Here is an 18,483-nt window from a genome sequence, read left to right on the forward strand (position 1 = left end):
AAAGTGCCATGGACTGCCAAAAGAACCAATAGATCTGTTTTGGAAGAAGTGCAGCCAGAGTGCTCCTTGGAGGCCAGGATGGCTAACCTTCGTCTCTCATACTTTGGACATATTGTCCGGAGGAAACAATCGTTGGAGAAGGATGTCATGCTGGGTAAGATGGAGCGTCAGAGAAAAAGAGGAGACCTCTAATGAGATGGATTGGCCAGGTGGCATCAAGTGTGGCAGCGGTAGTAAGGTTGGCCCAGGATCGGACATTGTTTCATTCTGCTGTGCATGGGGTCGCTATGAGTCGGTTCTGACTCGATGGCACCTGACAACAACAACAATTAGATCTTGCAAACGGTTCTAAATCATTTTCTTGCATCTTGTTTTCCAGGTGACAGAATTGCCAACAGAGCCGGTCACAGCCAACGTCTTTTTGTGGCAGAATTCAGACCCGATTCTGACAGCCAGTTTGTCTCGGTGGGAGTGAAGCATGTGAAGTTCTGGACCCTGGCTGGACGTGCCCTGCTGAGCCAGAAGGGGCAGCTGAGCGGTCGGGAGGACGTCCGCATGCAGACGATGCTCGCCGTTGCGTTTGGTGCAGTATGTCTGTCCATATGCATGGGGTGGTTCTTCTCACCATAGACCACAAACATCATTGTTGTGTCTCTGCCCCTGTAATCTGCTCATCATTACATATGCCCTTTACATATACCCTTTGAAAACTCGGGTACTTTCACAATCAAGGAGTGGGAAGGAAAGTTAATGCGGGAGAAGAAGGGAGATGGAACTTGAACCCTTCCTCCGTTGCCCATTGTCAGACGCCTTCATTCATCCTGTAACCACCACCCTAAATATCCCGGCACCTCTTCCTTCCTACTAGTTTCTCAGGGTCCTACAAATATTTGTCAGAGTAAAAGAAAGCTAAGAAACATGATTTTCAAGTGATGTATGGTGGTACTGATATTTAGAATGCCTTTTGCTTTTTATCACTATAAATCATTCTCTAATTCAGGGCAGAAGTTGTTAAGAGAGACTGAGGGAGAGCCCGGTTCCTGGTCTCGCCAGAGCCTGCTCCCTCCTTTGTGGCCCTGCCTGTGGTTTACAATCCACATCTCTTCCCTTTAGCACCTTGCCTTGTTGTTGATGATGTTGTTAAGCCATGGCATCGGTTCCAATTCACAGTAACCCTCTGTAGGGTTTCTGAGCTGTAAATCTTTGCAGGAGCAGAAAGCCTTCTCTTTCTCCCTTGAAGCTGCTGGTGAACTTGAACCACCAGCCTTGTGAATTGCAGTCCAGATTTTGCTTATCATACAGAGCCGCCACACTTCCATCCTCTATTCTTATTGTTCTGAAGTGCCGTCCAGTCAGTTTTGACTCATAGCGACCCTGCATAGGGTTTCCAAAGAGTGGCTGGTGTGTTTGAACTTCCGACCTTGTGGTTAGCTATGATAAAAGTTAAGCAAATTACTAGTTTCTATACCTAAATAATTTTCATTCTAACTACAGATGAAGACATGAAATAAAAGTGCTCAAATGAGTCAGAACCAACTCGACGGCATGTAACTACCACCAGCACCACAGTGACAAACTAGTGTGCAATTATGAGATATGGAGAATATTCATAAATTCTAAAGCATTAGAAGTGAGCATTAGATTCTTATAGGGAGCTCTATGTAGTATTTTCAAAAATATTGAAGAAAAGAGAAATCTGTTGATAATTTTCATAATTCAAATTCTGATGCACCTATTGGTCATTCCATGTTGTTTTTGGTGAAAGAAAGCTCTTAGGCTACTTGTTCTAAAATGAAGCTAAATTAAGATGGGACTAGCCTAGGATGTAGGATTTGATCTCTCCAGTTTCTGCACAAATGAACCAAGTCAGGATTATAATTCTCAAAGTGATCTGGGGCAATTATTAAACTTTGGACCTGAACAAATTTATCTTATTTCAGATTGTTTGATTGCAGGTTACATTAACTTTTGCTATTTTGAGCTTAAGAAATCATGGCAAAGATTAATATATAAATTGCATGAGTTAGTGAAATCTGAAAAACTCCCCAACTTTTCTTAGGTAATTCGTTTTACTTACTATGACAAAATATTTTACCAAAACTCATGAACACCTATCTTCATTTCCAGTTCTGATTCTCTTTTCACCCTCTGTTGCTGATGAAAGTCTATTTCTTAGAAGGAAGCAATTCAGAGTGCTAATATAAACTAGGATTATATGACTTTAGATTTGGACGGCCCCGCCCTCGTATTACTCATGAAAAATCCTGTCCCCATGGAGATTCAAAGCCCTGTCCATGGTAATCCCTGCTAGTAAGAACAGAACTGTAAAGGGAAACCACCCAGACCGAGCTGAGCCTCTGATTCTCGTGTCCATAGCTTCCCCTAGCCTCCCCTGCTCTGTGGGATAGCGTTACACTTACATAGAGAATGACGTCTGTTTGGACTCTGCTTGAACGTTTGATGAGTTTATCTCCCCTCCCCACTCCTTTTCAGAATAACTTGACGTTTACAGGTACCATCAGTGGTGATGTCTGTGTGTGGAAAGATCACATATTGTGCCGGATCGTGGCCAGAGCTCACAACGGGCCTGTGTTTGCGATGTACACCACCCTGCGAGATGGACTGATTGTGACCGGTGGCAAGGAAAGGCCGTGAGTCCTCTTTTTGCAGCCTCGCAGTGTTGACCATTGTGATCTGCCTGAGGCCTGCCATTGGGTGTCCTGGTTCTTTTCAGCCTACAGCCATCTGCCTCTTCTCTGGCTGCCTTTCACATACACATCCTTTTTGCCTTTTCTGTGTTTTCAGTTTTTCTCCAATTGTGGTGGTAATGTGGTTATGTGCCGTCGAGTCGGCTCTGACTCATAGTAACCCTGTACAGGGTTTCCGAGGAGCAGTGGGTTTGAACTGCCATCCTTGTGGTTAGCAGTCCAGTGCTTACCCTACTGAAGTGATCATTTTCCTGAGGGATGGACAGCTAGTTGTCCTATAAGTCAAGGATAGATTTGCTTGATGCCCTTTTTTGAGGGGCCTTCAAAAAGTCCATGGGAAAATGGAACTAAGAGATAATGAAAGTTTTCCACAAACTTTTTGAAGCCTCCTAGTATACACCTGGAATTTTTATCACTGAATCAAGGCTGCATCTTCACCACCTTTCTTCTCTTTGTTCAGACTGATACTAAGGGGTGTGATGCATGTTGCTCCATTAGACAAAGATGAGTGAATGCTGACGACCACCTTGCCTTCTTTGCTTTTGGTTGATGCAAACTTGTTCAATGATGTGTAACAGACATCAGAATTTAAGTCTTTCTCTGAGTAGTTTTCAAAATCCCGCCTGTGACCAGATATTTACCACTGCCCATCAACATATTCACATGAGTGGTGAAATGTAATACTTACACAAGAGGTTGTAGATACAGTTCAAACAAAAGACTGGTTATATTTTCTGGGTTTTTTCTCAAAGACTAACAGGGCATCTAACAGAAAATGAAGGGATGTTTTTAATCCAGTTATATCTGAAAAGAAAATCCCTAAGTGGACTATAGTATTCAGACATTGCAATTCCCACAGCATCCACTCTGGGTCACTCCTCCCCGCTAGTCACCTGGGAAACTCACCCTCTATACATGATGGCCCTCTCCACAATGAAATAGCATCTCCATTCCTGTCCTCTAACCTCACACTCCCATTATCCTTCCAACCAGAAAGTTCCGTTCATACATAGCCTCCATCAAGAATTGTGAGGGTACCAGTCTGTCACATCCACTAGGCCATAGGTGGGCGTGACACAACCATCAATTAAATAGAAACACACCACTACCATAAGGTTTTGGAGAAAACAATTTCAGCTTACATGCAGAAATAAGACAGAGGACCTCCAACAAGTGACCAAGACAGAAAACATAACACCAGAAATGGAATCCGAACAACTTGATAAAGAATTCAAAAGATTGCTATATAGGTACTTTAAATAAATTGAAAGAAAGGTAGATGAAAGCAAAGAAGAATTTATGAAAATATAAGAACAAACTTACAAAATAAATGAAAAATTGGAAACCATATAAAAACAGCAATTAGCCAAAAGATTAATACTCATCTTTGAGAGGAACAACCAGAAAAAATAGTTTAAAAATCCAAAGAGCGCCTAAGATTTATGTAGGACTCTCTCAAAAGGAATAACTTAGATGTGATTGGAATTCCTGAACAGGAAGAGGCAAATAAAACCATAGGAAAATTATCCAAGAGCTGCTGGAAGAAAACTTTCCCAACATCATGAAAGATAAGAAAATAGCCATTCAGGAAGTTAAACAAACTCCAAACAGAAAAGACCCCAAAAGAAAATCCCTGAGGCATATTATAATCAAACTTTTCAAAATAAAAGACAAGGAAAAAATCCTGAGAGCAGCTTGGGAAAAACGAAAAGTTCCCTACAAAGAAGAACCAGTAAGACTAAGCTCTGATTTCTCAACAGAAACTGTGCAGGCAAGAAGACAATGGGATGACATATATCAAACTCTACAAGAAAATAGTTGCCAACCAAGAATCATATACCCAGAAAAACTGTCCATCAAATATAATGGAGAATTAGGACATTTCCAAATAAACAGAAATTAAAAGAATTTGCAAAAACCAGACCAACCTTACATAAATGAATAAAGGGAGTTCTTTGGACAGAGAACCAACAACCTGACTAACGTACATGACTGTTCAACAACCCAAATGTTGTTAAGTGCTGTTGAGTCGGTTTTAGCCCATAGCAACCCTGTATTGGGTTTCTGAGGAGCTGCTAATAAGCTTGAACTGCCAACCTTGCACTTCAAAGCGGCTTTACAGTCTGGCGCATTAACCCACAATGCCATACAGGACTCTGTTGTTGTTGTTAAGTGCCATCAAGCCTGTTATGACTCATAGCGCCACTGTATAGGATTTCCAAGGAGCAGCTGAAGGGTTTGAACTGCCATCCTTGCAGTTAAAGCTGACCTTGCAGTCCAGTGCTTATCCTGCAGCGCCACACCAGGACTCCTGATATGTTGTTGTTTAGTGCCATCAAATAGGTTCTGACTCATAGCAACAACCGTATAGGGTTTTCGAGGAGTGACTGGTGAGCTTGATCCACTGACCTTGCAGTTCAGACAGACTTTGCAGTCTAGCACATTAACCCACAGCAGCATAGCAGGACTCCAAAGTATTCAAGGTAAAATAAACTTATTGTAGTTGTTGTCATCAAGTCGGCTCTGACCCATAGTTACCTGTATAGGGTTTCCAAGGAGCAGCTGGTGAGCTTGAACCATTGACCTTGCGATTCAAGCAGACTTTGCAGTCCAGCGCATTAACCACAGTGCCACACCAGGACTCCAAAACAAGCTTCTTGTTAGTGCTGTCGAGTCAGTTCTGACCCATATTCCCAAGGAGTGACCAGTGAGCTTGAACCACTGACCCTGTGGTTCAAACCAACTTTGCAGTCTAATCCATTAGCCCACAGCGCCACACCAGGGGAACTAGAGATAACCAGTTTGCAACAACAATATGAGGTTAATAAAAAGGGAATAATGAACTTTAAAATGAACTGAATATTTAATAGATTTCAAGGGAAAAAGAAAAAAAAAAATCTAACTGTAACCCTAAAAACTAGACCAATCCTTACCCCTAGTCCTAGCTTAATCCCTATCACCCTAGTCCTAATTATAACCCTAACACTAAATGAAGTCCAAGGCCTTGCCTAGACCCAGCCATAGTCCTACCCCTAGCCCCCTACTTCTACCCACCCATCTACCTAAAAAAAAAGAATTATGAGGTTTATGCTCATGTCAAAAAAAAAAAAAAATCACAGAATAAAGTTTGTTTAAACTGAATGTTTAAGTTGACTGCCATACAGCAGATCTTAACATTGTCAGAGAAAGTTTAAAAGGCTGTTTATTAGAAGCCTATTACAAATGTAGGGTTTGTTTTTTTCATATTCTGCTTTTCATTAAGTATTTTAAACATTGTAAATAAGTGATAATAAGTGCCTATTTGGTGTTCGGTTATTATTTACTTAGGTCAAAAGAAGGAGGAGCAGTTAAACTGTGGGACCAGGAACTGAGGCGATGCCGTGCCTTCAGGCTCGAGACAGGACAAGCCACAGACTGTGTTCGTTCCGTGTGCAGAGGCAAAGTAAGACAGCTTCCAGGGGTGGACTCACTGCCGCGGAAACAGCAGTTTTCACTGTGCTCCCCACCCTGGTGACTCCCGCTCCATGCTCCTTTCTAAGAGAGACTTGCTGGCCACCTTCCCTGACAACCCTGCTGCTCTTGTTGCTGGTGCACTGTGGGCAGACACCCATGCTTAAGCCTGCATACGTCACTGAATCTGCTAACTCAGCTCTATGGTAGACAAAATTTAACTTAATTGACTCATTTTGAGTAGAGCAGATGTGTCCATTTAAAAAACAAACACATATTCCTCTAAAAAATGTGTGACAGGCGTGTTCTCGTTGTTTTGTGCCATGGAGTTGGTTCTGACCCACAGCAACCCTGCACAGGGTTTCCAAGGCTGTAAAACTTTATGGGAGCAGAACACCTCATCTTTCTCCCACGGAACTGCTGGTGGTTTCGAACTGCTGACCTTGAGGTTGGCAGCCTGACTCGTAACCACTACGCTACCAGAGCTCTTTAGGTGTACTTTTTGGTTTTAGTTAAAAAAATATCAGTATTTTCTTCCTGTAGTCCAAATGTACTTACTTGTCTTTGGAGAACATCAGATTAAAATAACAAAGTCAAAACTTTGCTTGTTGAGGGCAGCAAGTTACCTTAGAAAAAAGTTTTTTTCAACATCGACTACAACATGCAGCCCAGCCCAGCGCCCCCTACAGCTGAATCCCTCTAGTCATAAATGCTGGCAGGAGCAATCAGCTCACTACTAAGTCAGCACAAAGAGCAGCAGAATGTTCTCGGGAAGTAGAATTTCATTCTGCTGCTATTAAGAGGAGCCACTATTGTGTTTCAGGGCAAGATATTAGTTGGGACAAGAAATGCTGAAATCATTGAAATTGGAGAGAAAAATGCAGCATGTACTATTTTAGTTAACGGTCATGTGGATGGACCAATCTGGGGACTAGCCACACATCCTTCCAGAGACCTTTTCCTTTCTGCTGCAGAAGACGGGACAGTGAGACTCTGGGATATTGCTGAGAAAGTAGGTACAAACTCTTTTCGTTGTTAGTTTATAAGAAGGGTAGAAGACCTAAATGTTGGAGCTAACAGAACAACTTCGGTTCTGCTGTGGATCCGGGGTGGGGTGGGGTGGGGTGAAGTGGTTTCTTGTGTGAGAAGGGACAGCTACTTACTACAGCTCTGTGACTCTCCTGGTTGTGATGCAGAAGGCGTTAAACAAAGTCAATCTGGGACATGCTGCCCGTACTGTGTGTTACAGCCCTGAAGGGGACATGGTGGCTATTGGGATGAAAAATGGAGAATTTATTCTTTTACTGGTGACCTCTCTCAAAATATGGGGAAAGAAGAGAGACCGACGTTGTGCCATCCACGATATCAGGTTAACAAATGTTTGTTACTTCACGAACCCAGCCTGCATTCAAACACTCCTTCTGTATTCAAGAGGTCCCTAGTCCCTGTAGCATTTTATCATTCATACATTGCATGCTGAATGTGGCTATGTACATACTTAGTCCTAATTATCCAGTGTTAAGTCCATTGGACAACCGCCCCACCCCCAAGTGTGTGATACAAGCCCTCTGGGAATGTTTGAGGCAAGTGTCACACAAACACATCCATTCGTTCACCTAGTCCAGGAACTGTCTGCCACTATAAAACTCAAGAGTCACTTGCCCTTCTAAAGTGTCAACCTGGAAAACTGAAGTTAAAAAAACGTTAAGTGCCGTTGACTCCGACCCATAGCGACCCTGTGTAGGGTTTCTGAGGAGCAGCTGGTGAGCTTGAACTGCCAACCTGGCAGTTCAAACGGCTTTGCAGTCTGGTGCATTAGCCCACAGCACCACACTAGGACTCATTAATGAATCATTTCATTTTGAGACTATAGAGATGAAAGTACTATTGCCACTCACAACCTTGGGGGCAAGGATGGCACACTTGGGTCTTGTGAAAACGGCCCTTGAGTCTTGTTGAGGGTCCCTTAAGGGTTCACGGGGGCTAAGGGAAGCCACTACTACTGTTTTCTATCAAAGCTCTAAGTATGGCTTAATTTTTAGGAGTTTTACTAGTGAAAAGAGCACGTTTTCAACAGACCTGAGTCAAATCAAGTAACAGCACACAGACACGGCAGCCCCTTGCACTGTGTGGGCCACGGTCTACGCCCATTACATGATGTCCAGGAAGCACACTGCAAATGGCTGCCACTGGCCATGCCCAGCGGCTATGTAAATTACCTCATTTTGTCCGTTTAAAATCTTCTAAGCGGCAAGTTGTCTCACTTCATCCTGATAACTTACGGCATAGTGAGCAACTGGTTTTTTGTTTTGTTTTTTTGCTATTAAGACGCTATCTTTCCAGATGAAAGAATCCAATTTTAGTGAAGTGTATGTAGTGTAGTCACTATGTAATTATTAAATTTTTTAAAAGCGATCTTTTAAATGACTTGGTAATTCAGGAAACACTTAAACATCAAGTGATTAAAGTTTTCTTGTTTCACGTAACACAGCTAAATCACAGTATCCATATTTGTGTCTACCAGGTGAACTCATGGAAATTCTTGGCCATATCTCAGGTCACTAATTGTCAAGGGCCATAAATATTTACAGTTTCATGTGGTCTAACACATCTTTTACGTGTCTTGTTACAATACCCAGATTTAGTCCTGATTCCCGCTACCTGGCAGTGGGCTCCAGTGAGAACTCAGTGGATTTCTATGACCTAACACTGGGCCCCACCCTTACCAGAATCAGCTACTGCAAAGACATTCCAAGCTTTGTCATTCAAATGGACTTTGCAGCAGATAGCAGGCATCTCCAGGTATTGTACACAGACCCTGCCCAGTAGAGCCCTGCTTTACCTTACCTGTTGGGGAATGCATTTTTTTAAATCTGTGTGATAATTTCTGAGCCGCTCCACGGGAAAAAGATGAGGCATTCTGCTCCCATAAAAAACTTATTTAATTCTTGCAATAATTCTGTAGTATCCCAGTCTTCTCAGTCCTCACCTTCACTTTTTCAAACCGATTTTGACGGTGAGCTTTTGCATGCATTATGTTAGAAATGTAAAGCCAAGTAGCATTTTGCTAATTTACAAAAACCTTGTGGATTTTACTTCACATAATGGAATTCTTGTCCCATTTTAATACGATGAAAGGTCTCCACTGGTTGCTATAAACGCCAAGTTTATGAAGTGCCTTCCGGAAAACATCTTTTGGATCAGGCCGCCATTGACAGAATCACTTGGGCTACGTGGACTAGGTAAACAGTTTCTATGTGCAGAAAGGAAGCGCTGAGAGCAGCGAGGAAAACGGGTGGCTCCAATCTCCCACTGTTAGAGATACCCCAGTGGGAAATAAAAATGGAGTTTCAAGTTGTGACAATACTTAGGATTCCTCCTGCTTGTTAAGTGCATAGCAACCCTGTAGTTTCCAAGGAGCAGCTGATAGGTTTGAACTGGCAGCCTCTTGGCTACCAGTCCAGTGCTTATCCACACCTAGGAAGAAAATGGTGAGTTTGTTCATTTCAATGTTTGAGCAGCCCATGGAGCTCTCTGGTAGCGTAGTGGTTACGAATCGGGCTGCGAACCTTAAGGTCAGCAGTTTGAAACTACCAGCCGCTCCGCGGGAGAAAGATGAGGCTTTCTACTCCCGTAAAGATTTACAGCCTCGGAAACCCTGTACAGGGTCGCTATGGGTCGGCACCGACTCGACGGCACTTAACAATTGTCTTTTAAAGGTTAACCTGGTGTCTTCCTTGACATCAGGCTTCAGGACAGGCCATTGTTTCCTACTAAAGGAATCCTCTTGAAGCTGTTGGGAGATTATGTTCGCATTTGTTGGCTGTTAAAGACAGGCAACTATGACTTTCTACTTTTAGTGAAAATGAAAGATGCAGTAAAACGTCCACAGCATATAAACATCACTTTTAATTTTTAAAAAAGTTCTGCCAATTTTTTTTTTTCTGTGAAGTATTTATTGAATTGTTAAAAGATGATTAAGTCTGTAAACTCTTTAAATTAGAAAATAACATCTAAGAGGGAGAGGAGGCCTCCAAACGGCCCATCTTCTCATAATTTACTTCCTGTGTTGCTACGCTAAGGGTCAAGAATCCCCCTTTTCCAGTGCTGTAAATAAACCTGTTGGCTGGGTTTTTTCTTGCTCCCTTCTCTTTAGTATCCTGGGAGATGAAGTGATGGGAATCTGGTCCAGATATGCTGATAAAGCCGACGTCACCTGTGCGTGCGTTTCTCATTCAGGACTCAGCCTCGTGGCAGGCGATGACTTCGGCATGGTTAAGTTATTCGACTTCCCATGCCCTGAAAAATTCGTAAGTCTCTCTTTGCTTTAGTATTTTCTATTATTTGATTCCTGAGACAGCTGGGCACATGAACATTGTTGCCCCATCAGTGAGAACTGGTAGCTAAAATGCGGTGTTTTTTCCTGATTTGAAAGTACTTTAAAATTTGTCCTATACTCAATTCAATTGCTTACAAACTTCCTAAATCCATTTTCCCGAATTAAAAAGCTATTTGAAATATTCCCTCTCCCTTTCCCCAGTAATGCTACCACTTTTAAAAACTATCCCAATAAGACGACGATTAGTCCAATTTTGCTAAACCTTTAACCAGCGCGGCCACCTCCAAGCCCGTTCCCAAGCCCTTGGAGACTTCCAACTGCCAGATCCGTCCGTGCGCAGTGCAGATCCAGAACCAGAGCCGGGAGAGCATTATTAGCATCAGGCCCAACTCAAATCCCTCCTCTCTTTGGAGCCTTTGTGGTTCATGGACTGACAGTTCACCATTTTGTTCCTGGAATAGCCCATTCTCCTCAGGTATCTCCCCAAATTTGTGGTCATGATCTGTTCTGGTATACTCTTAATAATGGTAGAAATGTAAATCAAGTTTTACTTTACTACTCTATAAAAGGAACCTAAGGGAGCTCTGGTAGCGTAGTGGTTACCAATCGAGCTGTGAACCTTAAAGTCAGCAGTTTGAAACTACCAGCCGCTCCACGGGAGAAAGATGAGGCATTCTGCTCCCGTAAAAATTTACAGCCTCAGAAACCCTGTACAGGGTCGGACTCGACAGCACTTAACAACAATAAAAGGAACCTGTGAGCTTTTAGTGCATCACATGCCCTGAGCTTCATTTTTCTTTTTCAGGCAAAACACAAAAGGTTCTTTGGACATTCGCCCCACGTGACTAACATTCGGTTCACCGGTGGAGACGGACATGTCGTCAGTGCTGGAGGTGACGATTGCAGGTTAGTTACTGAAGAACAGACTGTTGTGTCTGGTTAAGATGCCCTAGAACTCCCTTGACTTCAGTTTGAGTTCAGCTTAGCATCCTGATCAGAGCTGGCATAACCAGATGGGTCCTCAGAGTCCATCAGAATTACTGGGTGAAGAAAACAACTGACGTATGATTTGAGCTCAAATGAAAACAAATGTTAAACTGTTCTAAAAAATCTAGAACTATAATGAACTCACTGCAGTTTCTTTCTCTGACTGCAGTTTGTTTGTCTGGAAATGTGTGCATACGCCTCACTGAAAGATGTGGATGCCAAGAAGATGCTACATAAGTTAACAAAGAGGAAAACACAAACTCTGCATGGTCAAGTGGTGCTAACCCCAGATTGTAATGGGAAAAGCCCCAGGAGTACACTGGGAGACAGAAGTTCCACGTGTCGCATTGGGTAACTGTCCACAATCCACATACTGTCAGATAGATACATAAATCTCAAGAAAGGATTGAATGCATACTTGTTGTCAACAGCCAAGGTCCCCCTCTTTTGGGCAGACTGCAAACCAACCAACCAAAAGCTTAAAAACCCAAGCTGGCTAATTTTTTTATTTTCAGCATTCATATTTTGTCTTCAAGATTCATTGTTTAACTATTTTATCTTAGCATTTCTACATGGAAACACCACCCTAAAAAGATCAGTTTTTAAATGGCAAATTACTTTCCCTAAGGAAGTACACATAAGCTTTTTACTATGTAGATTACAGTGCTCCTAAGCATTAATAAAGCCCTTTTTATAAAGGATCTTTTGTTCCTCCTGGTAGTTTTGAATTCAGAAGTAAATCTAAAGTTCATAGTGTACGATGATTCTAATTTCACTGCTTACCTACTGTCCATGTATTATGCTGAAAGGCCGTCTCTGAATAGAGCAGGTAGGATGTGCAGGTGAAGTGTATGCCGTGTACACTGTTAAAGGTTTTAGGCAGTAATAGTTAAGTGGAAAAGAATGGAATGTATTTAAAGCTATATTCTAATATAAGCATTTGCATAACGTCTAAATGAAAGGATTATATTCGTATTTGTACTACAATAACTCTTGGAATAAAATTTTTATAAGCTTTTTTTTTTTTTTTCTATTGGAAAAATTTGTCCAGTTTAGATGTATGCATCCTATAAAAACCCATCTAAAATGAACACAAGTCCATTTGTGAAACTTGTCATTAAAATTATGTTTGGTATAAGGAGCTCTGGTAGCATAGTGGTTACGAATCGAGCTGTGAACCGCAAGGTCAGCAGTTCGAAACTACTAGCTGCTCCGCGGGAGAAAGATGAGGCGTTCTGCTCCCGTAAAGATTAACAGCCTCGGAAACCCTGTGCAGGGTCGCTATGAGTCGGAACCGACTCCATGGCACATCACAACAACAACAACAACAATATTGAGGCTGAGCTCTTAGATTCCCTACTGTTCACCTCAAATACTGCCAAAGATCATTATTAAACCATTCAGGAATTTGCTGTAAGCCTATCCGTAGTTTCCTGCAGATGGGAGATTTTGTAGACTGCTATTAGAAATCTGTTTTAATCTATTTTTCCTAAGTGTGAAGTTTAAGATGCCCTCTCTTAGTTCCATGTCATTTATCTTTGTAGCGTTACAGACCTCTGCCCTTCAGGTTTCTGGAAGTCCAAGTTTGGTTTGACAAGACACGATTCCAAATACCGAATCTCTATATTCAATACCTGTCGATATTAGAAACAGAAGCAAGCAACTGAGTTCTATCGCTGAAAGCCAAACTTTCTGACTCAGTGGGTCTGAGGTATTACTAATCTTTCCTTATTTTCAGAAATTATTCTCTCTTAGAGTATATGAATATTAATTTCCACCCAGTCAATAAATTAAAGGGGGAAAGTTCCCCAGACAATATTCTGTAAGAAAAACAACAAAAACCATCTTTTGAGGTTGTTGCAGTTTTAAATTTTCCAATATTTAGCTAAAGAGAACATTACTCTGTAGGTAGAAAAGTATAATTATTTTACAGAACGAGATGTTTCTGCTACATTTTTGTTTTTCAGAGAGCCCTACCTGGTAAACCACCTTTACCCACTGTCATAGCTTGATGACAGAGTGGCAGCATCATTGGGCTCAATGATGAGGTTGGCCCAGGACCGGGCAGTGTTTCGTTCTATTGTGCTTAGGGTTTCTGTAAGTCGGCACCGAACAACAACAACATAGTTTGATGACTAGCAATCACCTATGCCCCCCCTCCCCCCATCCACCAAGGGAAACTTTAAAAACGCTAGGTCACTACGTTCTACCCTGCCGAGAATTCTTTCTGCGCGCCATCCCATCCCTGGTTAAGCCCCTGGGGCTGGTCCCTGAGTCCCCCTGTTGTCTGTAGATACAAGGCATGCCAAAGCCGCTGTGCTCCTGGGCACAAGGTGCTCACTGCCAGCCACACGTGTTCCCTCCCCCGCCTTTGTGACCCTTTCCTATGGTGGTTCATTTTAGGCCAAATTACCCAACACAACCTTAGCCTGTCCATAAACTGTAACACTAACCTGAGTAACGTTACACTCTTAAATGGGATTTCTGGTGGTCTGTTAAATAGCACGTTATTTCTGTGACAAAACGGCTAAAATAAACCACCTAAGCCCTTCTCCCATTTATGTTTCTGTATAAAACTATAAAAGAATACAACTATATACCATGTATAAATAATAACAAAGGCTGTATTTTCAGAAATGTAAAACAAATGAATTCTGCAGAGACGTAAAATGTGTCATTTAGTAACGAACCGGAATGAACAATGCCTTATATTCAATGGAGTACTCTCTGGAATGAAATCGGATCGTCATTTCTAGCTTAATGCTACATGTACTTCATCATTCCCATGGTTTCAAGTCTGAGGTCAGCAAGGCAAAGTGCAATTTACAAGATGATTCAGTAACCGATTCATCCTTTCTCCTCCCACTGGAAAAGCCACAGCCACGGCACCGCTGGCTGCTGCCTTTACGCTCTCAAACACGGAGCTTCCTTGTACACATGCAGTTTTAGTATGTGTTCCTTGAGTACAGGACTAAACAAGTCAAAGTTGGTTTTTTTGAACCGCTAATTTAATTTGGTCCTGTGAATGCCAATGTTTGCATTAATTCTTTTCTAAAACCTTGTAGCTTTCATTTTTAAAAAAGAAACTATATATCACATATTTAGAACCAGTGATCCGTTTGTTATTTAATTCTAATACATTTGACACTTTTTGCCTTAACAATTTTAAAAACCATATACACAAAGCTCTGTATATTAATTCAATGTTCAAAAGTTTCGTCCTATTTTGAGGTTTACCCATCCAATCTCTATAATATAGTTCTGTCATTTAAAATATACTATTTAAATCTAATTTTTACATTTAAAAAAATTATCTTTCATAGTAACTATATTTTCTGTGAAGTTATTTCTAAGAATGTTATTTTTCAGAATGTGAGACTCTGTATGGCTGCATTATGAGTCTAAAATCCGTTTTCTGATATTTTGTGTATATACTTGTAAAAAATTTTGTATAATTTTATGATAATGTAGCTCCTCACAATATTTATTTATTTTAAAGAACGTATGTTAACAGTAAACAAAAGCACTTGAAGGAACCTTTCCCATCTGTTACGCTCACCATTCCGTCTGCCCCCTCTCTGGTCCTTTCACCAAAGGATCACACAACCTGAGACACAGGTTTGCTTTTCAAAGTCAACCCACATTAAAAACAAAAACAAACAACTGACTGACTCTTTTAAGCCACCTCAACACTTTAGGCCACACTTATGCTTGCACGGGGTTTTACAAAGATCACATTATAAATGCTGATACTTAAAAAGCAGCGTACAGACACTCCTCAAATGACGTTTGCGTTCCTTAAAATGAACAACAAAAAACCCAATGTTAAAACCACTGAACTTACAAACTTGAAAAATTAGACACTTCAGGATAGGCAATAAACTTCGTATTATGAAAGCAATATATTCCAAGTTTCAAGAACGGACAAGTTCTGGAGCACGTCTTTCATCAGTAGATGGCAACTCTCAGAATCCATCCTCTTCAGCAGGGGCAGGACTAGGCATCATTCGCTGGATAAACAGAAGCAAAAATACTTCACTGCTTTGCATGCACGTGGCCCATACACATCTCAGCCAAGAAGCTGAATATTTTCAGACAGTGAGCATTGATCTATAAGCTACATGTAAACGTAAGATTTTCAAGCTAATTTAATTAAATATGGTAATATATAACGTGATAATTAAACTCATGCTATTAAGTGTCATCAAGTCAGTTCCAGCTCATAATGACCCTGTATAGAGTTTCCAAAGAGCAGCTGGTGAGTCTGAACTGCCGACCTTAAGGTTAGCAGTCCAGTGATTACCCTACAGGACCACACTCGGACTCCACTAAGAGGCTGAAACTAAAATATTTTTTGTAATTTTAAGTATTTTTAATTGCTAATACCTAAGAAAATAGTGCTATTATAAGCTGTAGAAAATCCCTAAAGATTTCGTAACTGATCTGGAATAAAAGAATCTGATTGAGAAATGATCTAAATTCAATCAATCACCAGATTAAAGAAAAACTTGGTCACTGCAATCAATTATTTTGCAAAGAACAGCTGTATAATTAAAACAGTTTTACTGACATTTGTTAAACGAAGTGAATTTGAGGAACCATTCACTTACTAGAAAATTATTTGAAAAGCCATTAGAAAAACCGATTTAAAACTCTACCTGGTTTGAGGTCGAATCCATTTCAAGGCGTGTCGTGGTGGTACAGTAATGGTGGGGTGGTAAAACGCACAGTCAGGTCTTGTACACTGAGTATTAAACCTACAGTGCTGGAGACACAGCATTGTTTCAACATCATCTGCCATGCAGCGCTCTGGGATGAGAGTTACCAGCCCAAGGGATATAAGACTGCAAAGACCCTGATAAAACAACCCCCAGGACACACAACCCAAGTCAAAGAATCACAGCAAGTGACCTTCAGAAAGGACCAACTGCTAACCCATGCATGCCCTGCTCGGGAGCTTGCCACTCACCAGACTTTGCCCACGTCCACTGGGTCATCTGACTGCCTAGCCCCAGAGGAGATGCTGCCCTGTGAGCACATGGACACCGACGTAACCAACACCATGGGTGCAAGCTTGGGCAGCACCGAGCGGCACAGCCGGATTTTATCACCTCAGTGACCAGAAGGGTGACTTACACAGATGAACCTCCTTTCCTCAGAGCTGAGGGACACGCGGCCTACGAGGCCAGACTGGGGCTCAGTGACAACTAAAAATAACTTAAAGGTCTGAGAGGCTGTTACCTCCACTCCCCATCAGTCAGTTACATTGGAAAAATGCAAGCTGTGAAATTGACCAGTGATCTTCCACTCAAAATTGACAAGTGATCACTAAATTGACCTTTGGGAAAATAAAAGTTCTTACTTTAGGATGATAGAAGGGACATTCCATTTTCTTACAAGCAGGGAAATAACGGCACAGCTGAGTACTGGACGGTGATGTTGGTGCTGTCACTGCTGACAAAACAAGGATGCTTTTAGAAGGCTGGGAGCCATTGAAAAAGCCAAGAGCAAGGGATGGAGTTTAGTCAGGATCTAAGACATTGAAGATCACAGGACACACACATTTCCTCTTTAAAAGACCAGTTAAACCAGCCCATTGTCAAAATGATTGCTAACACCACTCTCGCTTTTTTAATTTGGTTTACACTCACAAAGTGTTGCCCATTTTTCCTCTAATGCATGAAGTCACCCACCTGGTTTGGGAGGCAGTACTGGGAGTCGTCTACTCATGTGCATAAAGGGGCAATCTGGCTTAGTACACTTGGTGTCGTATTTACAGTTCGGATGGACGAACAAGCATTTCTCAGCAAACTTGCAATTGGGAAAGGCTCTGTAAAATAAACGAGTCTGAGTCACACTAAGAAGTTCCACATACACCATCACCACTAGTTATTCTGAAAAACATCGAAGTAACAGAAAGGACAGTCCATCTTCAAATGAAGCAAAATATCAAATAGGACACAACTGCCTATTCCAGAGTCAAGGACAACACGTAAAACTTTTCAACTCAACCCAACCCTCCATGGAAAGCAAAAGTTTTTTTCTTTATTCGAGCATCTAAAATCACATTACTAACTTTCTTTACTTATTTAAAGTCTTATCTAAAGTCTGAGTAATATGAGTCAAATTCAATACATACAGTGACCACATCTTACGTGCAAGGCCCCATGCTGCAATCAGATAGATTCGCCCCACGCTTTCTTGTATGTGCTTCTGTATTACTCCCAAAAGGAGAGATTCCACCCATGTTGTTGTTGCCAGGTGACACTGAGTCGATTTGTCTCATAGGAACCCTATGAGACCTACACACAGCTGAAGGAAACACTGTCCGGTCCCGTACTACCTTCAACAATCGTCCTTACGCTTGAGCCCACTTGTCTGTCTGTCTGACAGAGAGTGGTCCTGGGGTGGCCTGCGTGCTGTGAAGCCATGCCACTGTTATTCAAATACCAGCAGGGTCACCCACAGTGGGCAGGCGCCAACTGAGCTTCCACACTAAGTCCAGGAGGGCTACTTCTGAATGTTTAGCCATTGAAACCCTTGTGAAGGGCAGTGAAACACGGTCAGCACCTGAATTCTACCAACAGGACACTAAAAAAAACTCCGCACGCTGAACTGCCAGCTGGTAAGAAAAACAAAGTCCAGAATGTTTTATTACTGTTTAACTAAAATTTTCCCAGCTCTTCAAAATCTGTATGAACACTATCCATCCATACCAACCCCACACTTGCCAGGTACCACCCTTAAATGTACAGAAGCCTCAAAGGACCAGAAATACCACTAGCTCACCAGTTCCTGGCCCAGGAAGCTGCCTCCCACCCACCCGCTCCCCGGTAGTCCAACCACCACACGTCCACAGATGGCTGGGATTCTGGGCAGGTGCCCCCGCCTCCAGTCACACACCACCAGGCTCTAGAGCAGTCTCCTAACACCTGGCCAGAGAACAGAAAACAAGCTTCAAAATAAGAGACACTACCCAAGTACCTGAATTGGTGGGTT

The 18,483-nt window shown here is 41.9% G+C and overlaps 2 protein-coding genes across 3 annotated transcripts in view; one reads left to right on the forward strand and one right to left on the reverse strand.

Annotated features, from left to right (window-relative positions):
* EML5 (echinoderm microtubule associated protein like 5) overlaps positions 1 to 11,690 on the forward strand; it is a 266,949-nt gene extending 255,259 nt beyond the window's left edge. Inside the window, exons 35-44 of the mRNA XM_006839584.1 lie at positions 380 to 588; positions 2,494 to 2,651; positions 6,036 to 6,150; positions 6,982 to 7,170; positions 7,355 to 7,527; positions 8,798 to 8,960; positions 9,297 to 9,400; positions 10,315 to 10,468; positions 11,303 to 11,403; positions 11,654 to 11,690. Coding sequence (XP_006839647.1) covers positions 380 to 588; positions 2,494 to 2,651; positions 6,036 to 6,150; positions 6,982 to 7,170; positions 7,355 to 7,527; positions 8,798 to 8,960; positions 9,297 to 9,400; positions 10,315 to 10,468; positions 11,303 to 11,403; positions 11,654 to 11,690 — 1,403 coding nt within the window. The remainder of the gene's footprint in view (positions 1 to 379; positions 589 to 2,493; positions 2,652 to 6,035; positions 6,151 to 6,981; positions 7,171 to 7,354; positions 7,528 to 8,797; positions 8,961 to 9,296; positions 9,401 to 10,314; positions 10,469 to 11,302; positions 11,404 to 11,653) is intronic.
* A 3,663-nt stretch (positions 11,691 to 15,353) lies between these two features.
* ZC3H14 (zinc finger CCCH-type containing 14) overlaps positions 15,354 to 18,483 on the reverse strand; it is a 55,280-nt gene continuing 52,150 nt past the window's right edge. Inside the window, exons 14-17 of one of the 2 annotated variants that reach the window (XM_006839585.1) lie at positions 17,178 to 17,314; positions 16,847 to 16,938; positions 16,143 to 16,249; positions 15,354 to 15,494 (exon numbers count right to left, since the gene is read on the reverse strand). In XM_006839585.1, the coding sequence (XP_006839648.1) occupies positions 15,488 to 15,494; positions 16,143 to 16,249; positions 16,847 to 16,938; positions 17,178 to 17,314 (343 nt within the window). In that variant the 3' untranslated portion in view covers positions 15,354 to 15,487. The remainder of the gene's footprint in view (positions 15,495 to 16,142; positions 16,250 to 16,846; positions 16,939 to 17,177; positions 17,315 to 18,483) is intronic. The other variant, XM_006839586.1, reaches the window with a different exon arrangement.

Source organism: Chrysochloris asiatica, unplaced genomic scaffold, assembly GCF_000296735.1.
Source record: "Chrysochloris asiatica unplaced genomic scaffold, ChrAsi1.0 scaffold00025, whole genome shotgun sequence".
Lineage (NCBI taxonomy): Eukaryota > Metazoa > Chordata > Mammalia > Afrosoricida > Chrysochloridae > Chrysochloris > Chrysochloris asiatica.